Below are 16991 nucleotides of genomic sequence, written 5' to 3'. Positions count from 1 at the left end.
TCAGGACATCTGTTATAATACCATGTAAAATTACAACTTATCCCTAAAGCTTTTTTTCTTCGAAGCAAACATATTATTAATATATAAAACAGTTACAAGATATAAGAGATAATAGAGCGGGAGGCTTCGACATTCATTCCAAACTAGCTAGTACAACACACGTAAAAGTAAAAAAAAGATGGATCTGGAGCTAATGACTTGATTCCCAGCTATTTTCCACAAGGGAAACCACCTGAAGCAATTTTGATACAGTTTGATAAACGAACTATAATACTATGACTAAAAGCCTCAATGAATGGATTTGTGCTGCAGTCGTTGATCTAGACTGACTGAATGAGACTTTCATTACTTTTTTTCCACAATCCTTAGGTAGGATGAGTGATAACATAGGAAGATAGGAAGCGGAAGAAGAGTCGAATCGCCGGCAGGCAACCGCTAGGAACTATGATGGCATGTGAAGGCTATGTGCCACACTAGGAGAGTGGACGTTGGTCGGATCTAAGAGATCCGAGTTTGCTAACCCCAAAAATGTAGTACATGGCAGTGGTAGACTCACCTCGGTGTGGCGGCATGTGAGATTCATGCGTAGTTTGAGCAGCGCATGAGACGCGCATGCCACTCTTTTTGACGATATGTTTATGTCGTCCAATGGATTGGCAGCTTGGGGGTTTTGCAGTGTGGCGTGTGGTGGTCGTGGTTGGCCGAAAAGCAGTATATTAAGACTTCCTTATGCTGCGGTTGAAAAACGAAGGAAAAACTAGAGGAAAAAAAAAACACTAGGACAATGTTGGGACTGTACAAATGGGAGGAGGGTTTGGATAGAGAAAATAAGATTTTTAGGCCTTCTCTAGAGAGCATTTTCGTTGGAGAGAGAAAACAAAGATAGTTGTCCCAACGTGCCTTTTGTCCTAAAAGTTTAAGCTGTGGAGAAGATATAGATTTAATTATTTGTATTGTATTTTTAACAATTCCTCTCATATGTGAACCAACTCCCTCTCAATGAGTGGTCTAACATATGAAATATTTAATTAAATGGGATAGAGTGTAGAGTCGGGGTTTGAACTCAAGATCTTTGCTCTAATTACATATAAAATCATAATTTGTCTCAAAAGTTAAAACTGATGGGAAAATGTAAATTTTATTATTTATTTTTATATCTTAACATTATATACAATCATGAGTTGTGCAAATACCGCACACTCATTTTAGAAAAGAGGGGGCTCTACCATTAAATTTTTTTCAAATGAATTTCATATTTACTTATTTTTTTAAAATAATGAATGCATGATATTTGCGCACTCTTTGACTGCAAATATCATTTCACTTTGTAAAACATTTGAAAAAATAAAGAACTAATCCGACAATTAATAAGATGTTTGGATAATAAATTGAAATGAAATAAAAGTTAAAAATTGAATAAAATATTGTTAGAATATTAGTTTTTAATATTATTTTTATTTTTAAAATTTGAAAAAATTGAATTGTTTATTATATTTTATATATAAATTTAAAAAAAATTGTAATAATTAAACAAAACAAAATGAGCTAAATTGAGATGCTCTCTTAATTCAAATAAAATGCAATAGTTTTTTAATTTTTAATAGCAACCATTAGTTGATGTGTTTTAAAACTAATTTGACAATTGGTAGTTTTTTACATAGACCTTATGTTATTAGGATAGATTTGGATAGTAAGATGAGAATTTTAATCTTAGATAAAAATTTAAAATATTATTTTTAATATTATTATTATTTCAAAATTTTAAAAAATTGAATTATAATTTAAAAAATTAAATTATTTATTATATTTTATATAAAATTTTTTTAAAAAGATATAATAATAAAATAATATAAAAAATAAAAATTTTACATCTAATTCCACTTTTCAAACCTGGCTTAGTGGACACAGAGTAAAAGACGTCAACGAAGTCTCAGTGTCACTGATAAGGAAATGTTTAATTGTAAGTATATTTATGTATTAATATGTATATTAATTTATTGTGATTGATTAAAAAATAAATTTTATTAAAAATAGTATTAATTTAAATTTTAAATATAAAAAAATTAATATTGATATATAAATTAATATGTAATTTTATTTATATGTAATAAAATTTTACTGATAATACTTCGTTTCCTCATTGGTGGATTTTCAGACACTCCTGTCCGCTCGCTCTCGATGTGCTAGGAGTTTGGACCCCTTTTACGTCCGCACACTGCTAACTTTCCCGAGACTTTTCTCTCACGCGCTATACGTGATTACGACCTCAATTATCGACTCCCTCGGGCACGAAAAATATTAAATAATAATAAAAATAATAATAAAATATTAAGTGATAGTAAATACTGATCGCACTGACGCAGCCTAATTGAGCTTCGAAGTGGAAAAATCCCCATTATAAAGCACTTCCTAAAGATTTTGAACCATTTATCTTAAGCAAGACGACAAGATAATGGGTCGGAATGAGGTTGAGGACAAGGTGGAGAATGTCGTTGATCCGGAAGATGAACATAACGGTGATCCGGGGGACAAGAAGCTCAAACAAGAAGTAGGGGAGATATCGGTGGAGCGATTGTTTGACGATCAAGAGGTGCCGTCATGGAGGAAGCAGCTGACCATGAGAGCCTTCGTGGTGAGCTTCTTCCTGAGCATACTGTTCACCTTTATTGTGATGAAGCTCAACCTCACCACAGGTATTATGCCTTCCCTCAATGTTTCTGCTGGTCTCTTGGGGTTCTTCTTCGTCAGGACATGGACCAGGTTGCTTGAGAAATCTGGCTTGTTGAAGCAGCCTTTCACCCGGCAGGAAAATACTGTCATCCAGACCTGTGTTGTGGCTTCTTCTGGCATTGCCTTTAGTGGTATGAGTCCCCCTTCACTCATTTTGCTCATCTCTCTGTTTCATTACTTCTTCGCTTCATCACCATTATTTGAATGTAATTTTGGAATTTTTTATTGATAAACATAATGGAATTGTTAGAAGCGTTTGAACATTAGAACGGTCTGAACATTAATTCTGAAATACGAGTAATCAATTGAATAGGTGCTAATTTCGCAATCTGGGTTAAGGGAACTGTTAATCATATGGCCTCTCTGAATTTGTTGGCCAAACCCTTGACTTAAACGATCAAATTTTCAGCCCCTTTAATTAAAAAAAAAAATCTGTATTAATCATATATTTAAAAATTCTAAGAATTATATATATTTAGATTCGTTCTAAATTCAAATTTTAGTCGCAATTCTTAGCAATTAATTGAATTAAAAAAAGAAAAAACCAAAAATATTGCCCATCAGTGTAGATTTCAAGCGGCTTGGCTCTATTACATTATTAATTCACCCAAAGATAAGACTTTTTGTGTTTTTTTTTCCCCCTAACCAAGCAACTCGAGTAGAGAACAAGCTGCAAGTTGTCCGACGGGACCAAAGTACAAGTAGAAATGAACCATTTTTTTAATCTTTTTTGTCACTCATAAACTCAACCAGGAATCTCTGGGCGGTATGGAGCCTAGATACCAGTTTTGTTGGATTGTGTTAAAAGCATAGTTTATATATATATATAATTAAAAAAGCATAGTTAGGACCAATCAATGACGGTTTGGAGAATATGTGATACAAGAGTTCAAAATATCATAGGGAAAATTCAAATTTTGATGGTAGGATAGTATATTGAGAGTTTATTCTTCTGAGATGGATTTGAAGAATCCTGTCTCAATGAGTTTCCTGTCATAAAAAAAGGTTTCCAAACTGTCCCTTGTGATAAAGGATAATTAAAAAAATATTAGTGTATTGTTCCATTTTACTAAAAGATATTCACCTCTTCCAAAGTGTTTACTTTAGTATTTAACAAAGTAGAAAGAACCCACCTTTCCCATAAATAGACAAACAAATAAAATTTTTTTTTGATAAGTCAAACAAATAAAAATAAGATGGCATGGTCAATTAGAGCGTTTGAGTGGAGACAACAATTCACTACAAAAGATTGTGTTTACTTTCTCTGTTCCTATCCTTCCCTCTGTGTTATACACACAGTCTGTTGGTCTGCATCTGGTTTACTATTAATAGGACTGTTTTGAGTCGACAAATATAAGATTGCTGCTACTCTGTTAAGCAAATACCAGTTTCTGTTTACATCATCCTTTCATTAAAATTTTTGATAAGTACCGATTGCTTCATTTCTCGTGTCAAAATTTTAATTCATTACAACACACTTTCTTTCCATAATGCATTGTACATTTCCCCCCCATATCCGTTTCTTTTTAAGTGTTAACATAGAAGAATTTTCCTGATTCATAATTTGTGTATCCTAAGTAAGTAACCAAAGTTTAAAACTTCAATAAAAGTGAAGGTCTAAATGAAGCTAATAAACTTTATCAGTGGGATGTTTCAGCTCTGTTCATTTTGGGAAAATTGAGATTAGAGGTTTAATTAACCAAATCCTGCTTTCCTATGCAAATTTCATATGCTAAGACTTGACTACATTGAGCGACTGAAATTAAAAAAATATATCTGTTCATCAAGAATTGCAATAAAACTAGCTTAGTTGATTTTCTGAGGTGATTGGTGGTCACTTTTTCTAAGGTTCCATCAGAGTACTATATCCACTCAAGTCCATGATCCTTATCGGTACAATTTTTTTTTTTTTTTTTTGATGTCCTTGAGTGTCCGGTTCAGCTTACGTGCACCTCGACTAATCCCACGGGGCCCTGAAGTTAACGGCCAAGTAAACCTCCAGTGGTCTTGAGGGGACTCGAACTAGTGATCATTGGGGAGTAAACCTAAGGCCTGACCAATTGAGCTACCCCTCAGGGTTCCTTATCGGTACAATTTATTGTCAAGTGTCAATAACAAGTCTGATTTGTGATGAATTCTTATACATATATATACACATATGCATGTGAACATGAATGCATTGGGATTATGGACATTAAAATATTTCTTTTTATTTTATTGTTAAAAACTATGTCGAGTTTTTCAAAATAACTGAAAACTAGAGTATGGATGACCTAGTTTGAGTGTGTTGCACAAAGATTCTGAGTTGTGATGACTAATCTAGAAGTTTACAACCATATCTCATGATGATAGTCTGACCCAATCAATATCTCATTGGTAAAATTCATTTTCTGTACTCCAGAAGTAATATTGTTTTCCTCTAGCTAATAACCTTAACTTGCAGACTGAAAACTACTACTTTTAATTGATTTGTAATAACAGGAGGCTTTGGAAGTTACCTCTTTGGAATGAGTAAACGCATTTCTGAACAATCATCAGATACTCATGATTTCAAAAACCCATCATTAGGATGGATCATCGGCTTTCTCTTTGTTGTCAGCTTTCTAGGACTCTTCTCGGTGGTGCCTCTTCGAAGGGTATGTGGCAGCATATTTACGCTTGTTCTGTGAAAGGTGAATACATGTTATGCTTGTGGGGGTGGGGGTGAAAAGGGAACAAAAATAATTCATTGAACAGAACAAAACCTTATCATATTCCCATTTTTCTAGAATGACATTGTTTATTTTGGTTTCAGATTATGATCATAGACTTCAAACTGACGTATCCCAGTGGTACTGCCACTGCTCATCTCATCAACAGCTTCCACACACCTCATGGAGCAAAATTAGCAAAGTAAGGCACCCCGACACTTACGGCTTCTGGTTAAACTTGACCCTATGGAAATTATAAAAGCTGTCTTCTTTTATTCTACTTTACAGGAAACAAGTGAAAGCATTGGGAAAATTTTTCACCTTCAGCTTTTTTTGGGGTTTCTTTCAATGGTTCTACACTGCTGGAGACAACTGTGGATTTTTAAAGTTCCCTTCGCTAGGGCTTCAGGCATATAAATATAGGTACATCTAGAATCATGTTTTTTCTTTCCTCTTAATAAAAATTTGTTTTACTTGATGCAAAGAACAATTTTCATTTGATAAGCATTTTGCTCTACTAAACCCTACATTCATTTTGGCTAATGTGGAAATATGATTATCCCCCAGATTTTATTTTGATTTCTCTGCAACATATGTTGGAGTCGGAATGATTTGCCCCTATATCATAAATGTATCAGTGCTGGTGGGAGGGATTCTTTCTTGGGGTCTGATGTGGCCTCTCATAGAAAATAGTAAGGGTGACTGGTATCCTGCAAACCTCAAATCAGATAGCATGTTTGGTCTTCAAGCTTACAAGGTAAGTTTCCACTAAATGAGACAGCTGTACCACTACCACCTCTAATTTTCATTCCTTGTCAACACTTTTCAAAATATTGAGAACTTAATTTATATCCTTTTTTCAGGTATTTATCGCCATAGCCTTGATCCTGGGTGACGGTTTATATAACTTTCTCAAGGTTCTAAGTCAAACCATCTTAGGCTTGTCTCATCAGCTCCTGACCAAAAAATTGAGCTCTGAACTCCCTGTTGCAGACCATTCTTCACCTAAAAGCTCTCAGCTCTCATATGATGACAAGCGTCGCAGCCAACTCTTTCTCAAAGATCAAATTCCCCCATGGTTTGCCATTGGAGGTTATGTTGCTATTGCTGCAATCTCTATAGGCACTCTTCCACATATCTTTCATCAACTCAAATGGTATTACATATTGGTCATCTATATATTTGCACCCGCATTGGCTTTCTGTAATGCCTATGGTTGTGGGCTTACTGATTGGTCCCTAGCATCCACCTATGGAAAGCTGGCCATCTTTACCATCGGAGCATGGGCTGGTGCTTCACATGGTGGAGTACTTGCTGGCCTAGCAGCTTGTGGAGTTATGATGAACATTGTCTCTACGGCCTCTGACCTAATGCAGGATTTTAAGACTGGTTACTTAACACTGGCTTCACCACGTGCCATGTTTGTGAGTCAACTAATTGGCACAGCAATGGGTTGTGTAATTGCACCTTCTGTGTTTTGGCTCTTTTACAATGCTTTTGATGACATTGGAGTTCCTGGAAGTGAATATGCTGCACCATATGCTATTGTGTTCCGTAACATGGCTATTGTGGGGGTTGACGGCTTTTCAAGTCTACCAAAGAATTGCCTTCTCCTTTGTTACGTGTTCTTTGGTGCAGCCATTCTGATAAATTTGATAAGAGATAGAGTGGATAAGAAGTGGGGAAGGTACATTCCACTTCCAATGGCAATGGCAATACCCTTCTACATAGGACCATATTTTGCCATTGACATGTGTGTCGGAAGCTTAATACTGTTCATCTGGGAGAAGATAAACAAGAGCAAGGCTGATGCTTTTGGCCCTGCAGTAGCATCTGGTTTGATCTGTGGGGATGGGATATGGACTTTGCCTGCTTCTATCCTTGCTCTGGCTGGGGTCAAGCCACCGATTTGTATGAAGTTCTTGTCACGAGGCAGTAATGCTAAGGTGGATAAGTTCTTAACATCACAGGGCTAAGCTTATCATGTGATGTCTTAAAGCTAGAGCATAAAAGGACTTTGTAAAATATCCCTGATGTCTCTCTTTCATTTTCTTTTTCTTTTTCTCTCTGGTGTGGATACAAATCTAGTAAAGCAGTCACAGATGTGATCAAGGAAAAATGTGTCATTTTACGATATCAAGAAGGTAAATATTGGGGACCCATGGATCCTCCATTAATAAGGAATGGCCCACCACATCTACATGTTCTGATATTCTAAGGGCATGGCGTTTTCTATACATTGTTTATTAATGGAAATTCTTAGTTTACAAAAGAATTAGAAAAGAAAAATTAATTTACAGTCTTAAATGATTTGAAGTGATATGTTAAATTGTAAAATATTTTTTTATTATATAATAGATTAAATATATGAGACACCAGAAGGAAAAGTAGGAATCTAGAAAAATAAAATGTGAATATTAAACCACGGAGGTCACGGGTTGGGCTAAATTTTAGGCCACGAATTCATTATGACCTTTCAGTTGAGTTAACTTATTGGAATTAGTAGAGGTACTGGGGAGTATAATGTGACAAAAAAAAAAAAAAAAAACTAGCACCATTGTTTTAGCTAGAATTTTTACAAATTTTTAGAGTGCTAAAAATTTCTGTGATGATGTGGCACCAAATGGCCCAATCCGGGCTTGACACATGGCAGCCCACTTTGCTACCTCATTAATTAAGGCCCTACCGCCCAAAACTTACCGTATAATGATCTTTTTTGTTCCAAATATATGCTTAAAGTCACTTTCTTACTTCCTTACACTACCATGCCTCACAATTAGTAAAAACGTTATACACAAGTTTGTGTGTGTGTGTGTGTGTTTTTTTTTTTTGGGTCAGATTCTAATCATTTTAGTTAGGCAATTATTAGGAATTTAGACCTAGTTAGTGATTACAATAAGTGAGGTATTAGGAGCCGGACGGGTGTTTTTAACTATTTTACACCTATCACTAATAAGAAGACACAAAAATTAACAATATAATTACATAAAGCGAGTTTTCATTAATTTTGTCGCCTTCCCCCAACCCGATCTCTATTATCCTGTCCCTCCCTCCCCCCGCACCCCTTGGTGAGCAAACTAAAGCTCCCTTTCTCCTCCATCCCTTTGTTTCTCTCAACTCTCTCAAGCACTAGAGTTATTGGAGCTTCACTCATGGCAAAGTGGACAACGCGATATGAGTTTTGTTGATATTTTTTAGCTTCTTTTCCATTTTAAGCGGTGTTGAAATTATATCTTATTTGTTCTTAACTAAGGCAAGTCTCATGAAAAATTTCAAAATCATAATTGGCACTACCCACATATTATCCGTTTTTCTTAATTGAAAAAACAGAAAACGAGAAATTAAAATAATGAAATGACTCAATATGACGAAGATGAGGAGGGTGTGGATAGAAACTAGGGGGATGATAAGAACCATTGAGCTACAATTGCAAGAACCAGTGGATGATGATGGTAAGAACTAGTGGGCAGTGACAGCAAGAACCAATTGGCGTTGAAGGCAGATAGATGTCGTATGGATCCATGATCCTGATCTACTTAAGCACCGTTCTAGGGCCCAGACCCAACCTCTGCGTCTCCAGAATGACCAAAAGAGAGTTTTTGAGAGAGAGAGAGAGAGAGAGAGAGAGAGAGAGATTCATGGGGGAAGAAAGAGCTTGACGGCTTGCCAAAGGAAAAGCAACGTTGGTAAAATGAGCGTTATTAGGTGTATTTGCATCTACAGCAAGGATATTAAAAAGCAAATGTGGCTTCGTATCACTGGAGAGTGTAAAAGGGCAAAAAACACCGTACTGGTTTGAAGCTTCTCTCTTACAAGAAAGCTGGAAAAAAAATCTAGAGTGAGGGTAAGATTTTCAAGCAATCCACCTCTCTTTTCTACTGTAGCATGCCTTCCCTTACCACCAATAGGGTTTATGCAGTATGATTAATTGTTTTACTTAAATTCTGGTCAGTAATATCATTGGAATCCAAGGTTACACATTGGTCACTAAGATTGAAACCAGGCACCTCTTCTAGCCTATTTTCTATCATCTCCCTGCTACAGCTCACGCCACTTTTCCAGCATTCACAAGGCAGGTATACACCCCAAAAATTACTCTAATATGAGCTTAATCATGAGGGATTTTGGTGGCTAACCATTGTGCAAAAAAAACCTGAAATGAATAGGAAATTTATGACTCGAGGACCTATGCTTATTCTTTCATTTACCAATGTAGAAACTGAGAGCTCTAAAGTGTGGTTGTCTTCTTCCTTCTTTTCTTCCAAACAACTACACTTAGTTTGAGACATCAAGCCAAACCTTCCATTTGTTGTAAAACCGAGAGAGAGGAGTTAGTGAGCTTGTGATGGAGAGTCTTCATTTGTGAGCTCTAGTTCTTCAACCTTGTAAGTGATATTCTTTTCCTACTCTTTCATAGGTGATTAGAAGGCAGCCATGTTAGTGTTTGAATGAAGATCTTTTCCAAAAGGAGAATAGCTTGATCGTGTTGGATTTCTTTAATCATCAATTAATCAAACTTGATGCTCCGAGTCTAAATCACAAAGGCATGCTTCAAAATTCACCCAAAACTTGTATTTTCATTCTTATCACATCACAAGATTTTATAAATGCTCATTTATCAAGCCTAGGGGAAATAAATCAAAACTTCGAGCCTTAATGAAAATTTAATTAAAAACCATGCAAGCTTGATGATCATGATAAGGTTGAATTGAAACCTATCATGGCATGCTTCTAATCTCAAAATCAAACATTCAATGATCATTCTAAGACTTTAATAAATCACATCAAAATATGCTAAGACATGCTATAGCTAAAACTTCTACTTAAAACAATTTAAACACTTAACCTATCCTTGTGGAACCTGGTTTTGAATTAAACATGGTAACCTTTTCCAAACTCAACCAAAATTCACTTTAACACTTAAAATCAAGACTTGACATGCAAACTAAGATCTAGAGTAAGAAAACTTACAATTTTCGTGGCCCTCTTAAGCTCCTAATTCAAGAACTCCCAAGAACACTCAAGCACACACACCTTTTGGATTCACTCTAAACCCTTAGGAGGAAAAAGGCTCTCAATGCTCAAGAGGATTTTGAAGATGAGGTGTGGAGGAAATGAGGGAGTGGAGGGGCTTTTTATAGGAAGTAATGGGGGAGCGGACGCTGGTCATGGCTTAGAAAGGTGGCTTGTGATTGGTGGAGTGGGCAGTGGTGGTGATGAGTGTAAGAGTTCAACCTTGTTTCACTTGTGTAGAGTAAACAGTGCCCTAAAACCATCATGATCTCATCAAGTTAGATGCTACGAATGACCCTAAGAGTGCAAGGCAAGTCATGGTGCAGAATGAAGAAGAGGGAAAAAAAATCAAGCATGATGCCCTACCATTATGTTGTCGGGTGAGGGGTTTTCAAGCTAGGCAGTTTTCTTCATTTGTCTTGTCTCTTCTTCTTGTTTTGTTTTGTCGGTCTGAAGTATTCTTTTGGTGGATTTTCAGGTAAGGGAATGGTGCTTGGTTGGCTGCAAAGTGATCATTCAATTGCAGGAAAAAGAAGAGTAAGGTGGTGGTAGTTCAATTGTGACGTGCCTCACCCTTCTCCTTTGTCAAATTAGTTTGGGTCTTCTTTGAGGTATAAGGTGACAAAAAAACTCACGAGTGTCTTAAGGGTTCAATAGAGATTGGTGGAAAGGGAGATGGCATGTGGTGGTGGCTCAGCCATGGGTAGAAGTTAGATTAAAACACAACCAATTTGGTTTGCATCCAACTAATATTTAGGTGCAATTGGTTTGGGATTTTTGGGTTGGTTCTTGAAACCAATTTCACCCACAACTTGGTTCGTTTCTAGAGGGATGACATGGTGTGTGGTTGGTGAGACTAGAACTAGAATGAGATGGAATTGGTATGATACCCCATTTTTACATGTATTTTCACTAAAGGAGTCTTTTAATTTAATTAAAATATTGGTTCTTTTATTTTAAATTATCGAATTTTAATTGGATTTATTTAGTTGTGAAATTTATTTTGTAGTGCTTTCTTATTACTAATTATTGTTTTTTGTTTAAATTGTTGTTTAATTTATTTTAGTTTATTTTTGGATTTAAAATTTAATTGTTAGTTTTTACTACTTAATTATTATATTTTAGCTAGATGTTGTGTTTAAATTATTTTATTCAATTTATACCTTTTAAAGTTACTTTCGTTAGATCAGTTTCTGGACTCCAGAGGTGAAGATTGGACCTTATTTCTTTTCCTCATATTTTCTTTTTCTCTTTTTTTTTTCTCCTTTCTCTTCTTTTCTCTTTTTCTTTCCTTTTTCCCCACTTTTTTTCCTCCAGTTTCTCTCTCCCTGTGCGCGCGACACTCTTCCATCTCCCTCCCGTTGTTTTATTTCGGCCGTCTAGGACCGTTGTTTGCCATCGCCGTGACTTGCACCACCCACCTAGATTTCTTCCCCTCTGACCGGTGATCATTTCCACCAAATTTCACCTTCATCCGAGCCACCGTTAACCGCCACGAGCTCCTCCAAGCCGATGCGTTTTTTAGTTCCAGCGCTGTCATCGTTCCATCTCTGACCACCATCTTTTCACAGCTTCATCACCGACCTCTTGCATTCCTAAACCACCCATTTCCGGCTCCGATCCATCACCGGAGCAGCCCCTACGAGCTCACTTTCCGTTTTTGGCTTTTTGGCCTTCCACCGCCGTTTCCTCCGCCACCCATGGCCAACTCTCACTTCCACTAGCTTCATAAACACCTCTAAGTCATTTCCTATCAATTCCAAGGCTTAGTTCATCCCCATTCAAAAGTGAGTATTTTGCAACCCCTTGATACAGTGTTTTCACACTGTTAAGTTGTTTTTTCTTCGCCGTTTGCAACCCCTTGATCATTCAAAAATTATTTTATAGCACTGTAAGTATTTTCCAAACTTCATTTTGGATTTAAATATATTATTACTTTTACAATAAATTGTGACTGGTTGATTATTTCGGACCGAGTCTAAGGAGTCGGGGGTCGGTTGGATTTGAGGATGGAGTTGTTTGTTGTTGTTGATGTTGAGTTTAGTTGGTTAATTTGTATCTTGAGGTGTCTTGCTATTTGCATTGCATGTGACATACATGTACATGTGTTAAATTGAGAAAACTGGATTTTCAGCTGTAAATGGATTTTCGGGTGCGTGTGTATTACGACCTCAAGTCGGGATGGGGTATTATCTCGATGGAGTTTCTCTGGTTACTCGGGAGTAGATAATACTGAGTGACATCTCTAGCGACGACCGGATCGCATGATACGGTAAAGCTGTCGTGTCGACTCCGTGGTCCCTCGATTGGCTGAAACTAGAGGATGCCTGGTCCAGGTACACGCTAGGCGCGAGATTGGGTATCGCTCATTTAGATGTCAAATGCGTAGTTGTTAACTACAGTGTGGCATAGGAGCCAGAGTGTGCGGATGATCTCTAGGGGAGATCATGGTGCATGCATTTTATTGCAATTGGTTTTTGATACTGGATATGGGTCATTTTGTAGAAAAATGACGAGATTTTGTAAGAGGATATTGTGATCCATTTTCTGAAAAAATTGTAGTTTTCTTGATATTGGCCATAATGGAATTTTGGTGTGCATAGAAAAATGAGGATTTTCGGACCATGACATTTGGCATTTGTTTATGCATATTGTTGAGTTTAATATATTTTTATCTTGTAGTGTTTGGATTATCAGTTACCTATTTCTGGTACCATAGACTTTGGTGCAGAGGTTGAGGAAGAGGAGGCTGAGCTCAAGGAGGCGGTTCTGCCAGACTATTCACTTGGAGTTGTGTTATTTTTGGAATTATCTTACTTATATTTATGTTATGTAATTTGGATTTAAAACAATGTTGAAACTTGTAATATTTTGGTACACTTGTGCTTTAAGCGAATTTGTATTTAAACAAATTTCTAGTACTTAGTTGTAAGACTTTTATTACCACTGTGTTATTTTTATTGTATACGTGTTGCTTGCACACACACTCGGCACTTGGCGATGGGATGCGTGATCCGTGTTGTCATCATCTCGATGCCTCGATTTCCACATGTCTGTATGTGGGAGTTGGGAGCGTCACAATTGGTGTGAGTTATGGGGTTGTTTTTGTGCAATACACATGAAAGTGCATGTGTGACCCGATTGATGAATGTTTTAGGAAATGATATGTCATAACTCTTAATGACATGTGTGGAGATTTATCTAGGGTTTTAATACAATCTAAAAATGATGAATTGAATAATAAAACAAGAAAATTTCATATAAAAAATGCTAGAAAGATTAAGAAAGAAAATTAAGCTCAAAACATGGTTTAAAGATCACTAATCATGGGCAAGTTTATTAATGCTCTTAACCCAAATTCAAAACTTAATTTTTGAGTCCAAAGAATTAATATAGGCTTGAGGAAACGAATGGTATGGTGTATTGGGCTTCAAATAGAATAGTGAGGAAAAAAAATACAAAGTCTTTGGGCCTTGTTAGGCTTAAAACGCTTTGAGTATGAGTTGATGGGAGGCCTTGGTTCTACATTTTGAGGAATTATGAGAGGCCTCAAGATCCATAAAGATGGGGCTTGAAAGGCTTGCCTTATCATATATGAGCTATGGGTCAACATAACACCAAGTTAGGCCCAAAAAGCCTTATGCCTTTCTCATACTTGGGCCAATCCCTACCAAGGCTAACGTACCTAGACTTCTAGTCCTATGAGACTTGGTTTAAGACTTCTAAGTCTTGCCCCCATTAACATTCTAAAATTCTAAGGGTCTTAAGTGAAGTACTAATGGGAAAACCTAAACCGGTCTAATTTCAGTTCTAGGCTTTTTAGGACCAAATCGGACCGATTCCATTTAATATGTATTTTAAATTATTTTTTAAAATATTATATATAATTTTTATATATAATATATAATAATATAAATTATAATTATATATAAGTTAATATTAGTATAATTTATAAAATAAAAGTTTAATTTTAGACATGAAAATTTAATTAATCATATGTTTTAAAAATAATATATATATTAATAACATTTTATCATAAGAACCACTTAGATTGAGAACAAATACTTAAAAATAAAATTGATAAATAATAAATGAATTTAAAAATAAACTGAAATTTTAAAACTTGAAATTGAAATTGATAAATTTATCACTTAAATTGATAAACTTTAAACTTTAAACTGAAATTGATAAACTTATCACTTAAAATCAGTTTAAATTTGAAAACAAAATCCAGAATATCAAAAGATTTGAATTTAAATACCAAAATTGTAAATAAGATCACTAAAATATTATTTACCAAAAAAGAAAGAAAATCACTCAAATTTTATTAATTTATTACCAAATTTTTATGGCCTAATAAATTCTCAATATATTCTCTTGATAAGTACATAATACATTAGTAAATTAGTAATACTAATATACATTAGTATGTAATGTATATTAATTACAATTTACATTTTATGGCCTAATACTAATAGTCTAATACTTTATTACTATTACTATTAGTAATATACTTTAAGTCTATATATAAAATACTTTATCACTATATTAAAATAATTACATATCTAATATAGTTATAACTAATACTAATATTTATACTAATACTAATATTAATAGTCTAATATAGACTATAGTTATAATAATATAGTTATATTAATCACTATAACTAATACTAATATTTATACTAATACTAATACACTAGTCTGTAATATAGTAGTAATATAGAATATAGTTATATTAAATCACTGATTCACTATAACTAATATTACTAATATATTGTTATTAGCTATATCAATAGTCTAATACTAATACTATTATATAATTTGTGATGGCTCCAAATCCCCACATCCGAACACGGGGAAATCGAGACGTCCGGATGGTGACAACTCGGGTCACCATCCTATCGACGGGTGCCGAGTGTGTGCAAGGCAACATATGTGTACAAAGAAACACGCAACGGATAACGAAAGTCATAACTAAGTACCTGAATTTTTCTTAACGTAATACAAGCTGTTTAAAACATACATAAATAAAACATTACAAAAACCCAAATACAGTTTTAAATCAAATATAAAGCATAGCATCAGCAACCCGGCGGAGCCGCATCCTCGGGCTCAGCCTCCTCCTCTTTGTCCTCCAACTCTGCACCAAAACCTACGGAACCAAAAACGGTACCGCAGGTAAGTAAAACCCAAACACTACCAGATAAAAACACATAGAACTCAAACAATAATGCATGAAGCATGCCCGATGCACAAAACCCAAAAACATAATTTTTCACACACGCCAAAAACCCATTTGGCCCCAAAACACATCATTTCCGAAAAACACGCCAAAAGTCACATTTGGCCTTTATCCAACTCAAACCATTATCCGTTTTATCCGTATGCACCATGACCTCCCCTAGGGGTCATCCGCACACCCTGGCTCCAGTGCCACACCGCAGAGTACCACCACGCATATGACACCTAACGAGCGATGCCCAGTTCCGTGCCCCGCGCGTTCGTAGCCAAGCATCCTCTAGCCCTCACCAGCAAAGGGCCACGGAGTCAGTGCGTAGAGCGATAACCGGTTCCGCGCCCGGCTCGTTCGTAGCCAAGCAACCCCTAGCCCCCGCTCCCGTCGTCTACCGACAACCCAGGGGACATCGCTCAGTTTATTCCGCTCCCGAGTGACCAGAGGAGCTCCACCGAGATAATACCCCATTCCGGCTTAGAGTCGTGATACACACGCACCCGTAAGACCACTTACGCCAATACACAGGCTTTTCACACTATTTCACAAACACATGTGCATGCACCACGCAATGCCATAACAATGCATAAAAATAATCCAACAACTTAAATCAAATAAACAGGCAACTCCGTCCTCCATCCATCCGACCCCCGAACTCCTCGGACTCAGTCCGGAATCAACCAACCAACAGCAGATAAAATAATTGAACGAGCAATATATATTTAAATCTGAAAATAGGGTTTGGAAAATACTTACAGCACTATAAGGCAATTTTAGAAAACACGAGGCGTTGCAAACGGCGGCGAAAAAGCAACGTCACAGTGAAAATTGATTGTGGCCGTGGGTTGTGAAAAACTCACTTTTGAACGGGGACAAACTAGGGTTTGGGATTGATAGGGAATGGTCTAGGGATGATTGTGAAGCTATTGGAAGTGGTGGTTGGCCATGGGTGGCGGCGAAATCGCCGGAAAGAGGCCGGATTTCCAAAAAAGGAAAGCTAGCTCGTAGGAGCTGTTCCGGTGGTCGTTGGAGACCGGAAATAGGTGGGTTAGGACGGCAAGGGACCGGTGATGAAGTGGTGAAGAAATGGTGGCCGGAGGTGGAGCGACGGCGGCAGATCGGAGCCAAAGCCGTGCGGGCTTTAAGGAGGATTTTCGGCCAAATGGCCGGCCGGTTGGGGGTGAGTTTCGGTGGGGAGGTGCGCCGAAGGGAGACGAAGCGAACGGGACCGGCGGTGAGCCGCACGGTGGCCGGACGGCGGTATATCGGGGAGTTGAAGCTTCTGGCGTGAGGGAGAGAGAAGAGAGAGAGAGAGGCCGGGGG

The 16991-nt window shown here is 36.7% G+C and overlaps 1 protein-coding gene across 2 annotated transcripts; it reads left to right on the top strand.

Moving 5' to 3' along the window:
* The first annotated feature begins 2366 nt into the window (after nucleotides 1-2366).
* Nucleotides 2367-7600, top strand: LOC122299396 (probable metal-nicotianamine transporter YSL8). Of its 2 annotated transcripts, XM_043109650.1 has the most exons (6): nucleotides 2367-2861; nucleotides 5212-5366; nucleotides 5525-5622; nucleotides 5709-5843; nucleotides 5988-6177; nucleotides 6284-7600. In XM_043109650.1, the coding sequence occupies exons 1-6, from the start codon at nucleotides 2453-2455 to the stop codon at nucleotides 7394-7396; spliced, it is 2100 nt and encodes a 699-aa protein (XP_042965584.1). In that variant the 5' UTR covers nucleotides 2367-2452; the 3' UTR covers nucleotides 7397-7600. The 2 variants fall into 2 exon arrangements, with proteins under 2 accessions (XP_042965584.1, XP_042965585.1); XM_043109651.1 differs by lacking the exon at nucleotides 2367-2861 and having other exon boundaries at nucleotides 5273-5402.
* The last annotated feature ends 9391 nt before the right edge of the window (nucleotides 7601-16991 follow it).

Source organism: Carya illinoinensis, chromosome 16 (genome assembly GCF_018687715.1).
Source record: "Carya illinoinensis cultivar Pawnee chromosome 16, C.illinoinensisPawnee_v1, whole genome shotgun sequence".
Taxonomy (NCBI): domain Eukaryota; kingdom Viridiplantae; phylum Streptophyta; class Magnoliopsida; order Fagales; family Juglandaceae; genus Carya; species Carya illinoinensis.
This window is presented reverse-complemented; position numbering and strand designations above follow the sequence as displayed.

Excerpts from the sequence above, each read along its gene's own strand:
- LOC122299396 (XM_043109650.1), top strand. The coding sequence starts at position 2,453 with ATGGGTCGGAATGAGGTTGAGGACAAGGTGGAGAATGTCGTTGATCCG. Across the intron at positions 2,862-5,211 it reads TTCTGGCATTGCCTTTAGTG|GAGGCTTTGGAAGTTACCTC; the intron begins GTATGAGTCCCC and ends TTGTAATAACAG. Across the intron at positions 5,844-5,987 it reads CTTCAGGCATATAAATATAG|ATTTTATTTTGATTTCTCTG; the intron begins GTACATCTAGAA and ends ATTATCCCCCAG.